Here is a 13,590-nt window from a genome sequence, read left to right on the forward strand (position 1 = left end):
GGCATAAGAAGTCAAATATATATATCAGCCTAAAGATGATAGGGAGCTACTGGAGCTCAGAGAGTGGAGGACTGAAGGGAGGAAGGCTGGTAATGGACAGATTTATGTCCAGGAAAATCACCTTGGTGGCTGAATGGTAGAAGGTAGAGAAAAAAGAAAAAGAAATCCAGCTGAGAAGAGATAATATCCTCAACTAGGGTTGTATTAGTATGACTGGCAAGAATTAGATTATAAGAGTGATATAAAGGTAGAAATGACAAGATATGGCAAAAGATGGGAGAGGTAGAGCAAGCAAGAGTAGAGTACCATTGGTACCATGGCTATGAGGAAATAAAATGGAGGACAGGAAGAATATTTACAAAAATATAAATTACCCAGGTTAAATGAAGAGGAGATTAAATACCTAAACAACCCTATCTCAGAAAAAGAAATTCAACAAGCCATCATTGAACTCCCCAAGAAAAAAATCTTGAGGGCCTGATGGATTCACAAGTGAATTCCACCAAATATTTAAGGAACAATTGGTTCTAATTCTATATAAACTCTTTAGAAAAATAGAGGAAGACAGAATTCTGCCTAACTCTTTCTATGACATCAATATGGTGCTGATACCTAAACCAGGAAGAGTTAAAACAGAGAAAGAAAATTATAGACCTATCTCCCTAATGAATATAGATGCAAGAATCTTAAATAAAATCTTAGCAAAACGATTACAAAAAGTTATCACTAGGATAATACATTTTGACCAAGTAGGATTTATCCCAGGAATGCAGGGTTGGTTCAATATTAGGAAAACTGTTAGTATAATTAATTATATCAACAACAAATCTAACAGAAATTATATGATTATATCAATAGATGCTGAAAAAGCTATTGACAAAATACAGCACCCATTCCTACTAAAAACACTAGAGAATGTAGGAATAAATGGACTGTTCCTTAGAATAAATGAGCAGTATCTATCTGAAACAATCAACAAGCATTATATTCAATGGGGAAAGGCTAGAGGCATTCCCAATAAGATCAGGGGTGAAACAAGGATGACCATTATCACCACTACTATTCAATATCATATTAGAAATGTTAGTTTCAGCAATAAGAGAAGAAAAAGAAAATGAAGGAATTAGAATTGGGAAGGAAAAGACAAAACATTCACTCTTTTCAGATGACATGAGAATCCCAAGAAATCATCCAAAAAAAACTACTGGAAAAAATAGCCATTTTAGCAAAGTTACAGGATATAAAATAAACCCGCATAAATCCCCAACTTTTCTATATATGACTAGCAAGATACAACAGGAAGAGCTAGAAAGAGAAATCCCATTCAAAGTAACCTCAGACAATGTAAAATACCTGGAAGTCTATTTGCCAAGGCAGACTCAGAAACATTTTGAAAACAATTACAAAACACTTTTCACACAAATAAAATCAGATTTAAATAACTGGGCAAACATCAACTGCTCATGGAAAGGTTGAGCTAATATAATAAAAATGACAATTCTACCAAAACTAAACTACCTGTTTAGTGTCCTACCAATCAAAATTCCAAAAAAAAATTACTTTAATGAGTTAGAAAAAGTAGTAAGTAAATTCATATGGAGAAATAAAAAATCAAGAATTTCCAGGGATTCAATGAAAAAAGTGCAAAAGAAAGTGGCTTAGCCCTACCTGATCTAAAATTATATTATAATTATAAAGCATCAGTCATCAAAACTGTCTGGTATTAGCTAAGAAATAGAGTGGAGGACCAATGGAATAGACTAGGTGCAATAGCAAGAAACGATTATAGTAATCTGATGTTTGATAAACCCAAAAAGTCCAGCTACTGGGATAAAAACTGCTGGGGAAACTGGAAGTTAGAATGGAAGAAACTTAGATTAGACCAACACCTCACATCCTATGCCAAGATAAGATCAAAATGGATACAGGATTTAGACAAAAAAACCAATTATTATAAGCAAACTAGAAGAACAAGAAGTAATTTACCTGTCAGATCTATGGAAAGGGAAGCAGTTTATGACTAAGGAAGAGATGGAAAACATCACCAAAAACAAACTAGATGATTTTGATTACATTAAATTAAAAAACTTTTGCACAGACAAAACCACTATAACCATGATCAAAAGAAATGTAGTAAACTGGGAAACAATCTTTACAACTAATGTTTTTGAGAAAGAACATTTTTAAACAGGGCGGCTAGGTGGCACAGTGGATAAGAGCACTGGCCCTGGAGTCAGTAGTACCTGAGTTCAAATCCGGCTTCAGACACTTAATTATTACCTAGCTGTATGGTCTTGAGCAAGCCACTTAACCCCATTGCCTTGCAACAATCCTAAAAAAAAATTATATATATACACAGAGAACTGAGTCAAATTTTAAAAAAAAGCCATTTCCCCAATTGACAAATGGTCAAAGGATATGCAAAGGCAATTTACAGATGAGGAGATCAAAGCAATACATAGTCATGAAAAATTGCTCTAAATCATTACTTATTAGATAAATGCAAATTAAAGCTTCTCTGAGGTACCACCTCACACCTCTCAGACTGGCCAATATGACCAGGAAGGACAATGATCATTGTTGGAAGGGTTGTGGGAAATCTGGGACACTATTACATTGTTAATGGAGCTGTGAACTCATCCAACCTTTTTGGAGAGTGATTTGAAACTAGGCCCAAAAGGCAACAAAAATGTGCAAACCCTTTGATCCAGCAATACCACTACTGGGTCTGTACCCTGAAGAGATGATGAAAAAGGGTAAAAACATCACTTGTACAAAAATATTCATAGCAGCCCTGTTTTTGGTGGCAAAGATTTGGAAATCAAGTAAACATCCTTCAATTGGGGAATGGCTTAGCAAACTGTGGTATATGTATGTCATGGAACACTACTGTTCTATTAGAAACCAGGAGGGATGGGAATTCAGGGAAACCTGGAGGTATTTGCATGAAGTGATGCTGAATGAGATGAGCAGAACCAGAAAAACATTGTACACCCTAACAGTACCATGGGGATGATGATCAACCCTGATGGACTCGCTCATTCCATCAGTGTAACAATCAGTGATAATTTGGGCCTGTCTGTGATGGAGAATACCATCTGTATCCAGATAAAGAGCCTTGGAGTTTGAACAAAGTTCAAGAACTATTCCCTTTAATTTAGAAAAAAAAAAACTGATATCTTATTATCTGATTTTGCTATCTCTTGTATTTTATGTTTCTTCCTTAAAGATATGATTTCTCTCTCTCTCATCACATTCAATTTGGATCAATGTATACCATGGAAACAATGTAAAGACTGGCAAATTGCCCTTTGTGGGGGAGTGGGGGGAAGGAAGGAAGATTAGGCAAAAAACTAAAACTCAAAATATGTAAAACCTGTATAATTCAAAAAAAATGGAGGACAATAAGTATATACTTCTTTCTCAAGGAATTCAAATATGGGGAGAAGAGGGAAAGGAAACAAAAGCTAGCAAGGAAGGCTGGATCAAGTTGAGCCTTCATAAGGATGGACGAGAAACAGAATATTTGTAGATAATAGGGAAGGAAACAGACTAATTGAAGATTAGTAAAAATAGGGACAACAGTGAGGTCAAATCTGGAGGTAAAAAACCAGGATGGGATCTGGGATAATCCTAGAGGGGGTCTGCCTTGGCAATAAGAAGGGTCACCTCTTCATCTGAGACTAGAATAAAGGAAGAGATAGCAGAGGAGGTTACCTAAGTGATGAGGAAGAGAAGGGAGGGCACGTAATTTTTTCAATGAATGAAGAAGTGGTTTAAGATTAGGTTTGTGGAAGGTGGTGTAATTGAAACTCTCAGAAGACATGAGAAGATTTGCACTAATTATTGTAGAGAGTAGAAAGCAAATCAGGGTGAATCAGAATGCTTGACTTGAAGTAGTGAGGGCCAATGTAAGATTATAAACATAAATGTGTTGGAACCCCAAGCAGCAATGTTTCATGATTTCTTCAAGCTCTGTTCAGCAGCACATGAATATGTGTGAGGAAGGACATGGAAATTGTTGAGGAAGAGTGAAGATGGGGAGCAAGAAGTACTTCGACTCCCAGACTAAAACAAGTGAACCTGAAAGTATCAGAGAAAATCATGGCTGGAAAGACTGAAGAAGGAAGGGGTATCATCAGTAAGGAGTCCTGACCAGTAAAGGTCAGAAGATTGAGAAACAAAGGGATTAATAATGAAAAGAAGCTTGTTAATTATGGAGGAGGTATTCCAGAGGGTAGAGTGCAAAGCACATGTATATCTGAAAGGGGACCTTGCTGATAATTGAGGCTAGGGAATGATGTTTGCACAGCAGACAGGGCTCTCAGGTCCTCTGAGATGGAATGAATTAGAGGACTAGAAGTATGCTAACGAGGCGGCTAGGTGGCGTAGTGGATAAAACACCAGCCTTGGAGTCAGGAGTACCTGGGTTCAAATGCAGTCTCAGACACTTAATAATTACCTAGCTTTGTGGCCTTGGGCAAGCCACTTAACCCCATTCGTTTGCCTTGCAAAAAAAAAAAAAAAAAAGTATGCTAACCATTTAACAGCTGAGTACCATGCAGAATATGGATATTAGACTTTTCCAACCCCTTGCAAATCATACCTGACAGCTTGGTAAATCTCCCCCAAAAAGGTGATGTTGAAGAAGGCTGGCGATCCTGAGAAAAGGTAAGCAGAACTGCTGTAAATATCTTTCTATGCTATCAGGAGACCAGGCAATAGGGTTAACCTAAAGTAGAAAAAAAATTTTTTTTAATTAGAAAATTTATTTAGTAATAAAGTGGGCAGCAATAGGGATGAGGATCTGGTTGTGATGTCATTGGTGTAGGGAACTCCCAGTGTGGAAGCTCCTTTCATTGACATATATCAGCAAGTGCTCTACGATTTACTGTCTTATTTAAAAAAGTGCCTGAGGCACAGAGAAGTGTAGAAATGATCATAAGTAATGTAACTCAGACATATCTCATGAAATAAAATGTGGTAACAAAAAAAATCCAAATGTTTAAGTATTGATAGGTATTATGGAAAATGCATACCATTCCAAGTTCTTCAGTTTCTCCTTCAAGGTACAGTTTCCCTTTAGACAGTTCACTTATCACAAGACTCAGTAAAACCTCCCAAGACTTTTCAGCACTGCATGTATTCTAAAAGAAATAAAAAAAAAAGGTATTAATTTAAACTAGCCATTATAATTTTGAGTCATAAAATTTGCACTGCACTGATGATTGCTTTTAGTAGAATAAACTGTGATTATATTTTTATTTTAAACAAATTAACTTCCCTTTCTTGAAAATTAGATCACACACAAGATATGCTATATTTAAAAATAAAACCAAGAAGGGAATGCAAAAGTCAGTCTATTTCATCCTAATTAAATAAAACACATTATATAAATATCTAGTATAATTAGCTCAGATTTAAATAAATCTGATGTTTTGTACATCAATATCTATTTTATAAGTATTATAAAATAGAATTACAATACATTCAATATAGTTATTGCATACATGCAATACGTAGTTTTACAAATTTAAGACTATAGGACACATATAAATTTTAATAAAGAAAGAATTGGACAGCAAATAAGTGAAACAGGCTATTCACTATTGTACTAACAACAAAAGACCCTGTAAAATAACATTAAAACAGAATGTAGGGGTGGCTAGGTGGTGTAGTGGATAAAGCACCGGCCCTGGAGTCAGGAGTACCTGGGTTCAAATCCGATCTCAGACACTTAATAATTACCTAGCTGTGTGGCCTTGGGCAAGCCACTTAACCCTGTTTGCCTAGCAAAAACCTAAAAAAAAAAAAAAAACCAGAATGTGAATGATGAATAGATAACCTGATTTTTCTTACTCTTCCTCTAGGCTATCACCTCTACTACAGAACTTTGCCCCTATTTATATTCTTTTATATTACATACAATGTTATTTCATATAAGTATTATCTCCACAACTAAAACACTGTCTAGGTTTCAAACTTCTTGTTTTCCCCACAGCACAGAATACATTGTGAACATTCAATAAATTCTTGTTGATTACTAAAACTCAGTACTGAATTTTATAGACATTGGTTGACTCTACTGAAATTTTGCCAGTTTAATTCTCACTTCAAATTCCCTCCTAATAAAGCTAAAAATATAGTTTGGAATCAGGTGGTCAAGGGCTTTAATTTACAACGAAGTTTGTACTAAATCTTAGAGGCAAATGGGAGCCATGGAACCTTATTTAGTAGTAACTGTGTTTTAGGTAGCACACTTTGGTATCAATGTGAATGGGGTAGTTAAAAAAGGGATTAGATTCAAAGCAGAGAGATTAATTAGAAGGTTATTATAATAGTCCAGAAAAAAGTCAATGTCAGCCAATATATAGGGCAGAGAAGAAGTGAGTGGAGAATAGAAGAGAGATTTGTGAGATGCTAGGGAAACAGAAATGAGAAGATTTAAGAAAGACTTAAAGAGTATAAAACTGGGCAATTAAAAGCATGATGGTGCTCTCAAAAGAAATAGTTTGAAAGAGGGGTGGGTTTATGGAAAAAGATAATGTTTTGGACATCTTGAATCTGAGATGTCTAAGGGATATCAAATTCAAAATCAAGTGATAATGAAAGGCTAGAAGTCAGAAAACACCAGGGTTAGAGATTAAGATCAGTACCTGATGTAAGCACTGAATCCACTGAAAATGATGAGGTCACCAACTGAAATTGTAGAGAGAAAAGAAAATGGCTTAGTAATCACTTTGTTGTACAGGCACAGGCAAGGGTTGAGATATGAATGATGACCTAACAAAGGAAAACTAGAAGTACTCAGAACAGAATAGAAACAGACAGAAATATATTACAAAAACCCAGAGAAGAGAAAGTCTATGGTATGAAAGGCCAGTCAACAGAATGACCGCAGAGAAAGATCAGGGAAGAGGAATGAACTTCAGGTTTGAAAATTACGTTGTTATCCTTAACTCCAAAGAGAGCTGTTTCCCATGAGTGATAAGGGCAGAAGTCAAACTTCAAAGGACTGAGAAGGAAGTGAAGTGTGAAAGGGAAAATACAAGAGTTTAAGGGAATGGTAAGGTTTAGAGAGGGCTTTTTAAGGATGGGGCAGGGGGGATTTGGGTAGTTTTGGAGGCAGCAAGGAAAGAACGAGAAGATAAGGAGACATTGAAGACTAATAATAAGATGATTTCCAGGGCTAATGTTAAAAGAGTATATAACTAAGAGTAGAAAAAAATGGCAAATTGAAGGGTATTTTTTCCATTTTATTTTTGTGTTGTTTTTTTTTTTGCAACATGGCTAATATGGAAAAGTTTTATATGACTTGAAATGTATGATGATAATTATGCTACTTGCCTTTCCAGAGGGTGGGGGGTGGAACTAAAGGGGAGAGAGAAATTAGAACCTCAAATTTAAAAATTATGCTTAAAGAAAAATCCCTTTTTCAAAAAAAAGGAAAAAAATGTTGTGCCTCAATAAGGAAAAGGGCTACTAATTCATCAAACACCAAAGTAATGAAGAAGAGAAAGGGTTTGAGGGGTTCTGAGGCTGAGGAAGGAAGGAAGGAAGGAAGGAAGGAAGGAAGGAAGGAAGGAAGAAAAGGTAATTCAAGGTGAATATGCTCTATTTCTCTGTACAAAATAAGGGAAAATTCTCTTTGAAGTTACTGGGGAGAATTGGTAGTAAAAACTACAGTTCAGTTTCAACTCCATTGAACAAAACAGTCCTCCCAAGATAAGCTTAAAACTTCTGATATCATCAACAAAACTGGTTTCTGAAAGTCTCCTAAAGAGTAGAGTAACAAACCTCACCCTTACTATAATACTATGATCCTAGAGGGAACTTTGTAGTAATTTACTGAGAAGAAGAGAAACATGGTAAGATCTATACTTTAGGAATATCACTTTGGAAGTTGTCTGAAGGAGGGAAAGTCTGCAGCCATCAAGTTATTTTTTTGAGGCTGGTAGAAAAGATGTAACAATAAGGAAAATTTGATAAGGTAAAACAATTTTATTTTTGATATTTGTAGGCTACAAAGTTAAGAAAAATCACTTGAAAATATTAAATATTAAAAAAATAACAATTCAGTGTACCATAAGGAAATGTTTGGCATAAAAATTAATATTTCGAGCCAAAATGACTGCTTGAATGAGCCTAATCTCCACATACCTATAAATTTCCAGCAAAACTCTGAAATTCATACTATATCAAATAATGATTTAAAAATACAGTAGGAAACTTCAGTGTCATCTTCTACTTCATAACTGTACAAGACATCAGTCAAAGCCAATCTTCCAGTATAGGCACATATATAGCAAGCAAAGCGCTACATCTGGAAATAGAAATATTGGAAGACTCCCTCTAGAAAATTTCTGAGTGATCAGAAAGTTCCAAGGTGGAGCCTCTGGGACTCTGAGGTCATTAACACTGTCCTTGAGATTCCAGAAAAAGTCCTGAAGATCCATCCAGTGCTCTGGTCTTCAAAGATTTCAAGGGGCCTAGTAGGTGGGAGACAGGGCAAGAATTTTGAGGACACAAGACTGACTATTCTACCCCTAAATATAAGAAGGGGCAGAGCCTAGCCACAGCACAAATCACAATTCAGGAACTAAAGGTAGAGAAAGAAGCTTAGAAAAATATCTATTGGCAATGAAATTTATTGCTAATCCAAAGATCCTTAAAAAAAGAAGAAAGTAACAACTATAAGCAGAGAGTGAAAGGAAAAAATTGATTTTCTACAAAGACTAAATTTATGTTTAGTTAAGAAATTAAGCAGGAGACCAAAAACCTCTGGAGAAAAGAATTAGAAAGATGAGAAGAAAAAGTGGTCAAAGAGAAGTCAAATGAATCTATGATATAGCAAAAAATACTGGAATAAAATCAATAGATTGAAAATAGAAAATGTGAAATAACTGATGTCAAAAGCAAATGACCTAAAAACAGATCAATAATATAAGACAGGTAATCTAAGAATCATTATACTCCCTGAAAACTATATATTTTTAAACCTGGACACTACAGTTCAGTAAAAATCAGAAATGAAAATTGTGCCAATTTACTTGAGCCAGAGGGTACCAATTCCCCCTAAATAGAACCAAAAAAAAAAGTGTTATTGGACAATCGCAGGAATAACACAGAAAAAATCCAGAGCTTTCACAAAAGAAAAATAATGAAAACATCTAAAAAGGAAGAGTTCAAGTCCCAAGGGATCAGTCAGTTATGTGATATAGAATCATGTAGAATGCCTGATAGCTTTTACTAAAAACCAGAAGGAATCTTGGAATAGAATATTTCAAAGCTCAAAGGATATGTTTGTAACAAAGAAAAAATTACCCTACAAAGATGAGTAGTAGATACCAAATGAGGAAAAAAGGATCTTTAATAAAATAAAGAACTTCTAAGCAATTCTGATGAAAACATCAGGGCTTTAGTAGGAACTTTGAAATGCAAACACAACCAAAGAAACTCAGAAAAATATATTTATTTGAGTAATTGTAAGTGAAAGTCTGCTGATATAGCACAAACATTCCAAAGAAAGGAGAAAATGAGAAGTAAAAGGAGAAATACACTTTTGTAGAAATGGGTAGAACTTGCTATTTCTTACAATGGGTAAGGACAAAGTGGGGAACAGGCATCAGAAAACCTTACTCTTGAGGCAACTAGGTGGTGCAGCAGATAGAAAACCAGCCCTGGAGTCAGGAGTACCTGAAGCCTCAGAAACTTAATAATCACCTAGCTGTGTGACCTTGGGCAAGTCACTTAATCCCACTGCCTTGCAAAAGCAAAAACAACTTATCTGAAATGGACAAAGGAGGACTGAACACACACACACACATACTCAAACATTTGGGGATATACATATAACTCAATACAGAAACAAATGGGAAAGGAAAAGATGGTAAAGAAGAAAGATAGTAATGACTTTATAAGGCATTAAGAAATATTAAAAATCAAAGACTGAAAAAAATTTAGAAGAAAATGAAGATATCTCATAGTAAGAACAAATGACCTGGAAATGATCAAGGAACAAAACTGCCCAGATTTCTTAGAACCAGAAAGTCAAGTAGGAATGAAAAAATTAATTGGTCACTTCATAAAAAAAATCAAAAATGAAAAAATTAGAGCTTCCAAGTCAAAAAGAAAGAAATCTAGCTCCAAGAAGCATAATCTGGAACACATAAAATTTAGCAGCTACCTCTACAAAGGATTGAAGAACCTGGAATACAATATTCCAGAAGAGAAAGGATGTGGGGTATACAAGCCAAGAATAATTTGCCAGCAAAACTGAGCATAATGATCCAGGTATTCAGTAAAATACTTCCTGATGAAAGAGACTAGAGCTACAGAGTTTCATTAGAATGAAGAAATATATAAAAAGGTAAACATAAATAAAAATACTAAACAAAGATATACTTATATTTAATATGGAGAGATGATATCCCTCTGAACACCTATCATCATCAGCAAAGAGGGAGTTCAATTAGACAGAAGACCTGAGAATAGTTTTGTTATATCTTGATGATTCTAAGAAAAGAAAGGAAAGGGAAGGAAAGAGGAATATACTGGGAGGTAGAGGAAAGGAAGATTGAGGGAAATTATCTCAAATAATCAGACATAATCAGATATAGACATCTATGCAAAGGAGAAAAGGTGTGAGGAAGAGTCTGTTACTAGACTCTCATCTAAACAAGTCATAAGATGGAAGAGTGAGCACACGCATACACACACACAACACACACACAGCATTGGTTAAAAAAACTACATTTTACTCAAGAGAAAGGGAAGAATCAGGGGAGAGAATTAGTATGAGAATGATTAAGGGAGAAAAATGTTAATAGCTCTTTTAGAGGGGGTAAAGAATGGGAAGCTAACAGAGTGCCCATAAATTGGGAACAGATGAACAAGTTATAGTAAATAGTTATAATAGAATACTAATATGCTTCACTCTTATCAGTATAAGAGCAAACCATGATTTCAGAGGACTAATGATGAAACATGTTATCTACACCTCCTGCTAAGAGGTGGAAGACTCAGAAAGCCAAATTAAATATTTTGGGGGGACATGGTCAAAGTATAAATTTGTTTTGATATAATAAATTTTGTTTTTCTTGTGTTCTTAGTTGTAGAATAGGTACTGGGAAATTGAAAAAGACAACAAATTATGGTTGTCTAAACAAATATTTTTTGAAATTTAAAAAAAATCAGTAACTTTAAAGAGACCAGATTCAGGAAATTGATAAGATACACAGCAGTGGGTGTAAAGAAAAGAAGCAAGACATCAAATACATATGACTTTTGCAAGGAGTTTAGCTGAGGAAAGAGAGCAAATGATAACTGGTTGGTGTAATAAAATCTAGTGAAGATTGTTCAAGAATTAAGATTTAGGCATCTGTGTGGATAGGAAATAAGGAAGAAGCCAGAAAATAAGGAGAAATTGAAGATTTGAAAAATAATGGGGTTACTGGTTTAGGCAATCTGCTAGAGAAGATGAGATCAAGAGTATATCCAGGCCTGTGGAGGCCCAGGTGGTGCAGGAGCCAGCAGTGCAGACCAGGAGGGCATAATGAAGTTCATCATCCTAGAAGATTACCTTCAGGCCAGTGAATGGGCTGCCAAATATATTAGAAATCGAATTATTCAGTTTGGTCCGGGACCCAACAAGTATTTCATTTTTGGACTTCCTACAGGGAGTACTCCTCTTGAGTGCTATAAGAAGCTGATCCAGTATTATAAGAATGAGGACCTCTCCTTCAAGTATGTGAAGACATTTAACATGGATGAGTATGTGGGCCTCCCACATGATCATCCTGAGAGCTACCATTCTTTCATGTGGAACAATTTCTTCAAGCACACTGACATTTGCCCTACAAACACCCATATCCTTGATGGAAATGCAGGTGATCTGCAGGCAGAATGTGATGCTTTTGAAAAGAAGATCAAGGAAGCTGGAGGGATTGAGCTTTTTCTTGGAGGTATTGGTCCTGATGGGCACATCTCATTCAACGAACCTGGCTCAAGTCTGGTGTCTAGAACTCGAGTGTAGACTCTGGCCATGGATACCATCCTTGCCAATTCCCGGTTCTTCAATGGAGATCTCTCAAAAGTCCCTACAACGGCATTGACTGTGGGTGCAGGTACAGTCATGGATGCCAGAGAGGTTGTAGTCCTAATTACAGGAGCCCACAAGGCATTTGTACTGCACAAGGCCATTGAGGAGGGGATTAGTCACATGTGGACTGTATCTGCCTTCCAGCCACACCCCCATGCAGTATTTGTGTGTGATGAAGATGCTACACTGGAGCTTAAAATGAAAACTGTTAAGTATTTCAGAGGGTTGATGCTTGTTCATAACAAACTAGTGGAACCACTGTACAATATAAAAGAAACTGAGAAAAGTCAATCTTCAAAGAAACTTGCTCTTGGAACCAGATGTCTAGTCCCCCAAAGACATATAGACTTTGAGGGAACAGGTCTTTAGGGAAAAAAAAATATTTCATTGATCTGTAAACTCTAATGTTTTATCTGCCTTTGATGAAAATGAGTGTATATGAGTATTCTGTATTCAGCTGTAAAGGTTTGAAGCTTACAGAAATGGATGTTTTATACTGTAATTTGATTTTCTCTGAAGTAATATAATGCAAGTTATCTGTTAATTGTTTTCTTTTAATGAAGAAAAAAAATCTATTTGGGGTCCATTGCCAAGCAGAGGAGGCCTGGTCCCGATTTGTTATGCAACTGACATTCATTGCTCAATAAACAGATATGCTCAGTAGCTCAAACCTTTGTTTTCTCAATTAGTTCAGATTCTACCCATCACATGACCTCTCAAGTCCCATCCAGTTCTAATCTATGATCCTATGATCCTCTGGTCTGTGTCCATAGAGAAAGGAAGAGAGTTCTAATACAAGTACCCCCAAGGCACAGGGAGAGAGAAAAAAGAATGGTAGCATATGAAAGAGTAAACCTGGAGAGAGTGGGCATTTTGGACCTCAACAGGATTACAAGTATAGGTAGGATGGGTAATCTTGCTTCTGTCTCTTTCCCAGCATACCCTTTACTTCTTAGGGTTAGGTTAAGTAGAACAACAAGAATGTTTCACTCTTAAGATTTGTGAGTACAAGGCTAAACCTTTCACGTTGTGGTCATGTAATATTCAATCACTATAGACAATGTATAGGGCACTGTGGGAGATATGACAATAGACCACGTAGACTACCCTCTGTTCCCTAGGATCTTTCACCATTAGGTATGACTAGTCATATACCCCAGTGTTATTACTAATGAACTATTGCACATTCCACTCACTCTTATGTGCCTTTGACAAGTTACTACTGCCTCCTTTTCTGGGGAAAAAAATCTGTGATTCAGGTGTCTCTGACAGAACTTTTTGAATACTATATTTTCTACTTGTATTTCAATTTTAGCTAATATGAGATTAGAAAAAATTCTGTTTCAAGCTGATGGATAAATGTTATAATGTGATTTTTCCTATTAAATTCAATATTTTCAAATGGAAAAAAAAGAGTATATTAAAAGAAGTTGGCCTTGGCAAGCAGAAAGGCCCTCCTCAAAACCAAAGATGAAAAGAATTAGTAGAGG

The 13,590-nt window shown here is 35.8% G+C and overlaps 1 protein-coding gene and 1 pseudogene across 7 annotated transcripts in view; one reads left to right on the forward strand and one right to left on the reverse strand.

Annotated features, from left to right (window-relative positions):
- The window catches only part of UBR3 (ubiquitin protein ligase E3 component n-recognin 3), a 291,086-nt gene that overhangs the window by 20,662 nt on the left and 256,834 nt on the right, over positions 1 to 13,590 (reverse strand). For all 7 annotated transcript variants that reach the window (XM_074215740.1, XM_074215735.1, XM_074215738.1 and 4 more), the window contains 2 exons: positions 5,040 to 5,147; positions 4,607 to 4,732 (listed from right to left, as the gene is read on the reverse strand). In XM_074215740.1, the coding sequence (XP_074071841.1) occupies positions 4,607 to 4,732; positions 5,040 to 5,147 (234 nt within the window). The remainder of the gene's footprint in view (positions 1 to 4,606; positions 4,733 to 5,039; positions 5,148 to 13,590) is intronic.
- LOC141510203 (glucosamine-6-phosphate deaminase 1 pseudogene) lies at positions 11,555 to 12,469 on the forward strand (annotated as a pseudogene).

The sequence above is a fragment of the Macrotis lagotis genome, chromosome 1 (genome assembly GCF_037893015.1).
Source record: "Macrotis lagotis isolate mMagLag1 chromosome 1, bilby.v1.9.chrom.fasta, whole genome shotgun sequence".
Taxonomy (NCBI): domain Eukaryota; kingdom Metazoa; phylum Chordata; class Mammalia; order Peramelemorphia; family Peramelidae; genus Macrotis; species Macrotis lagotis.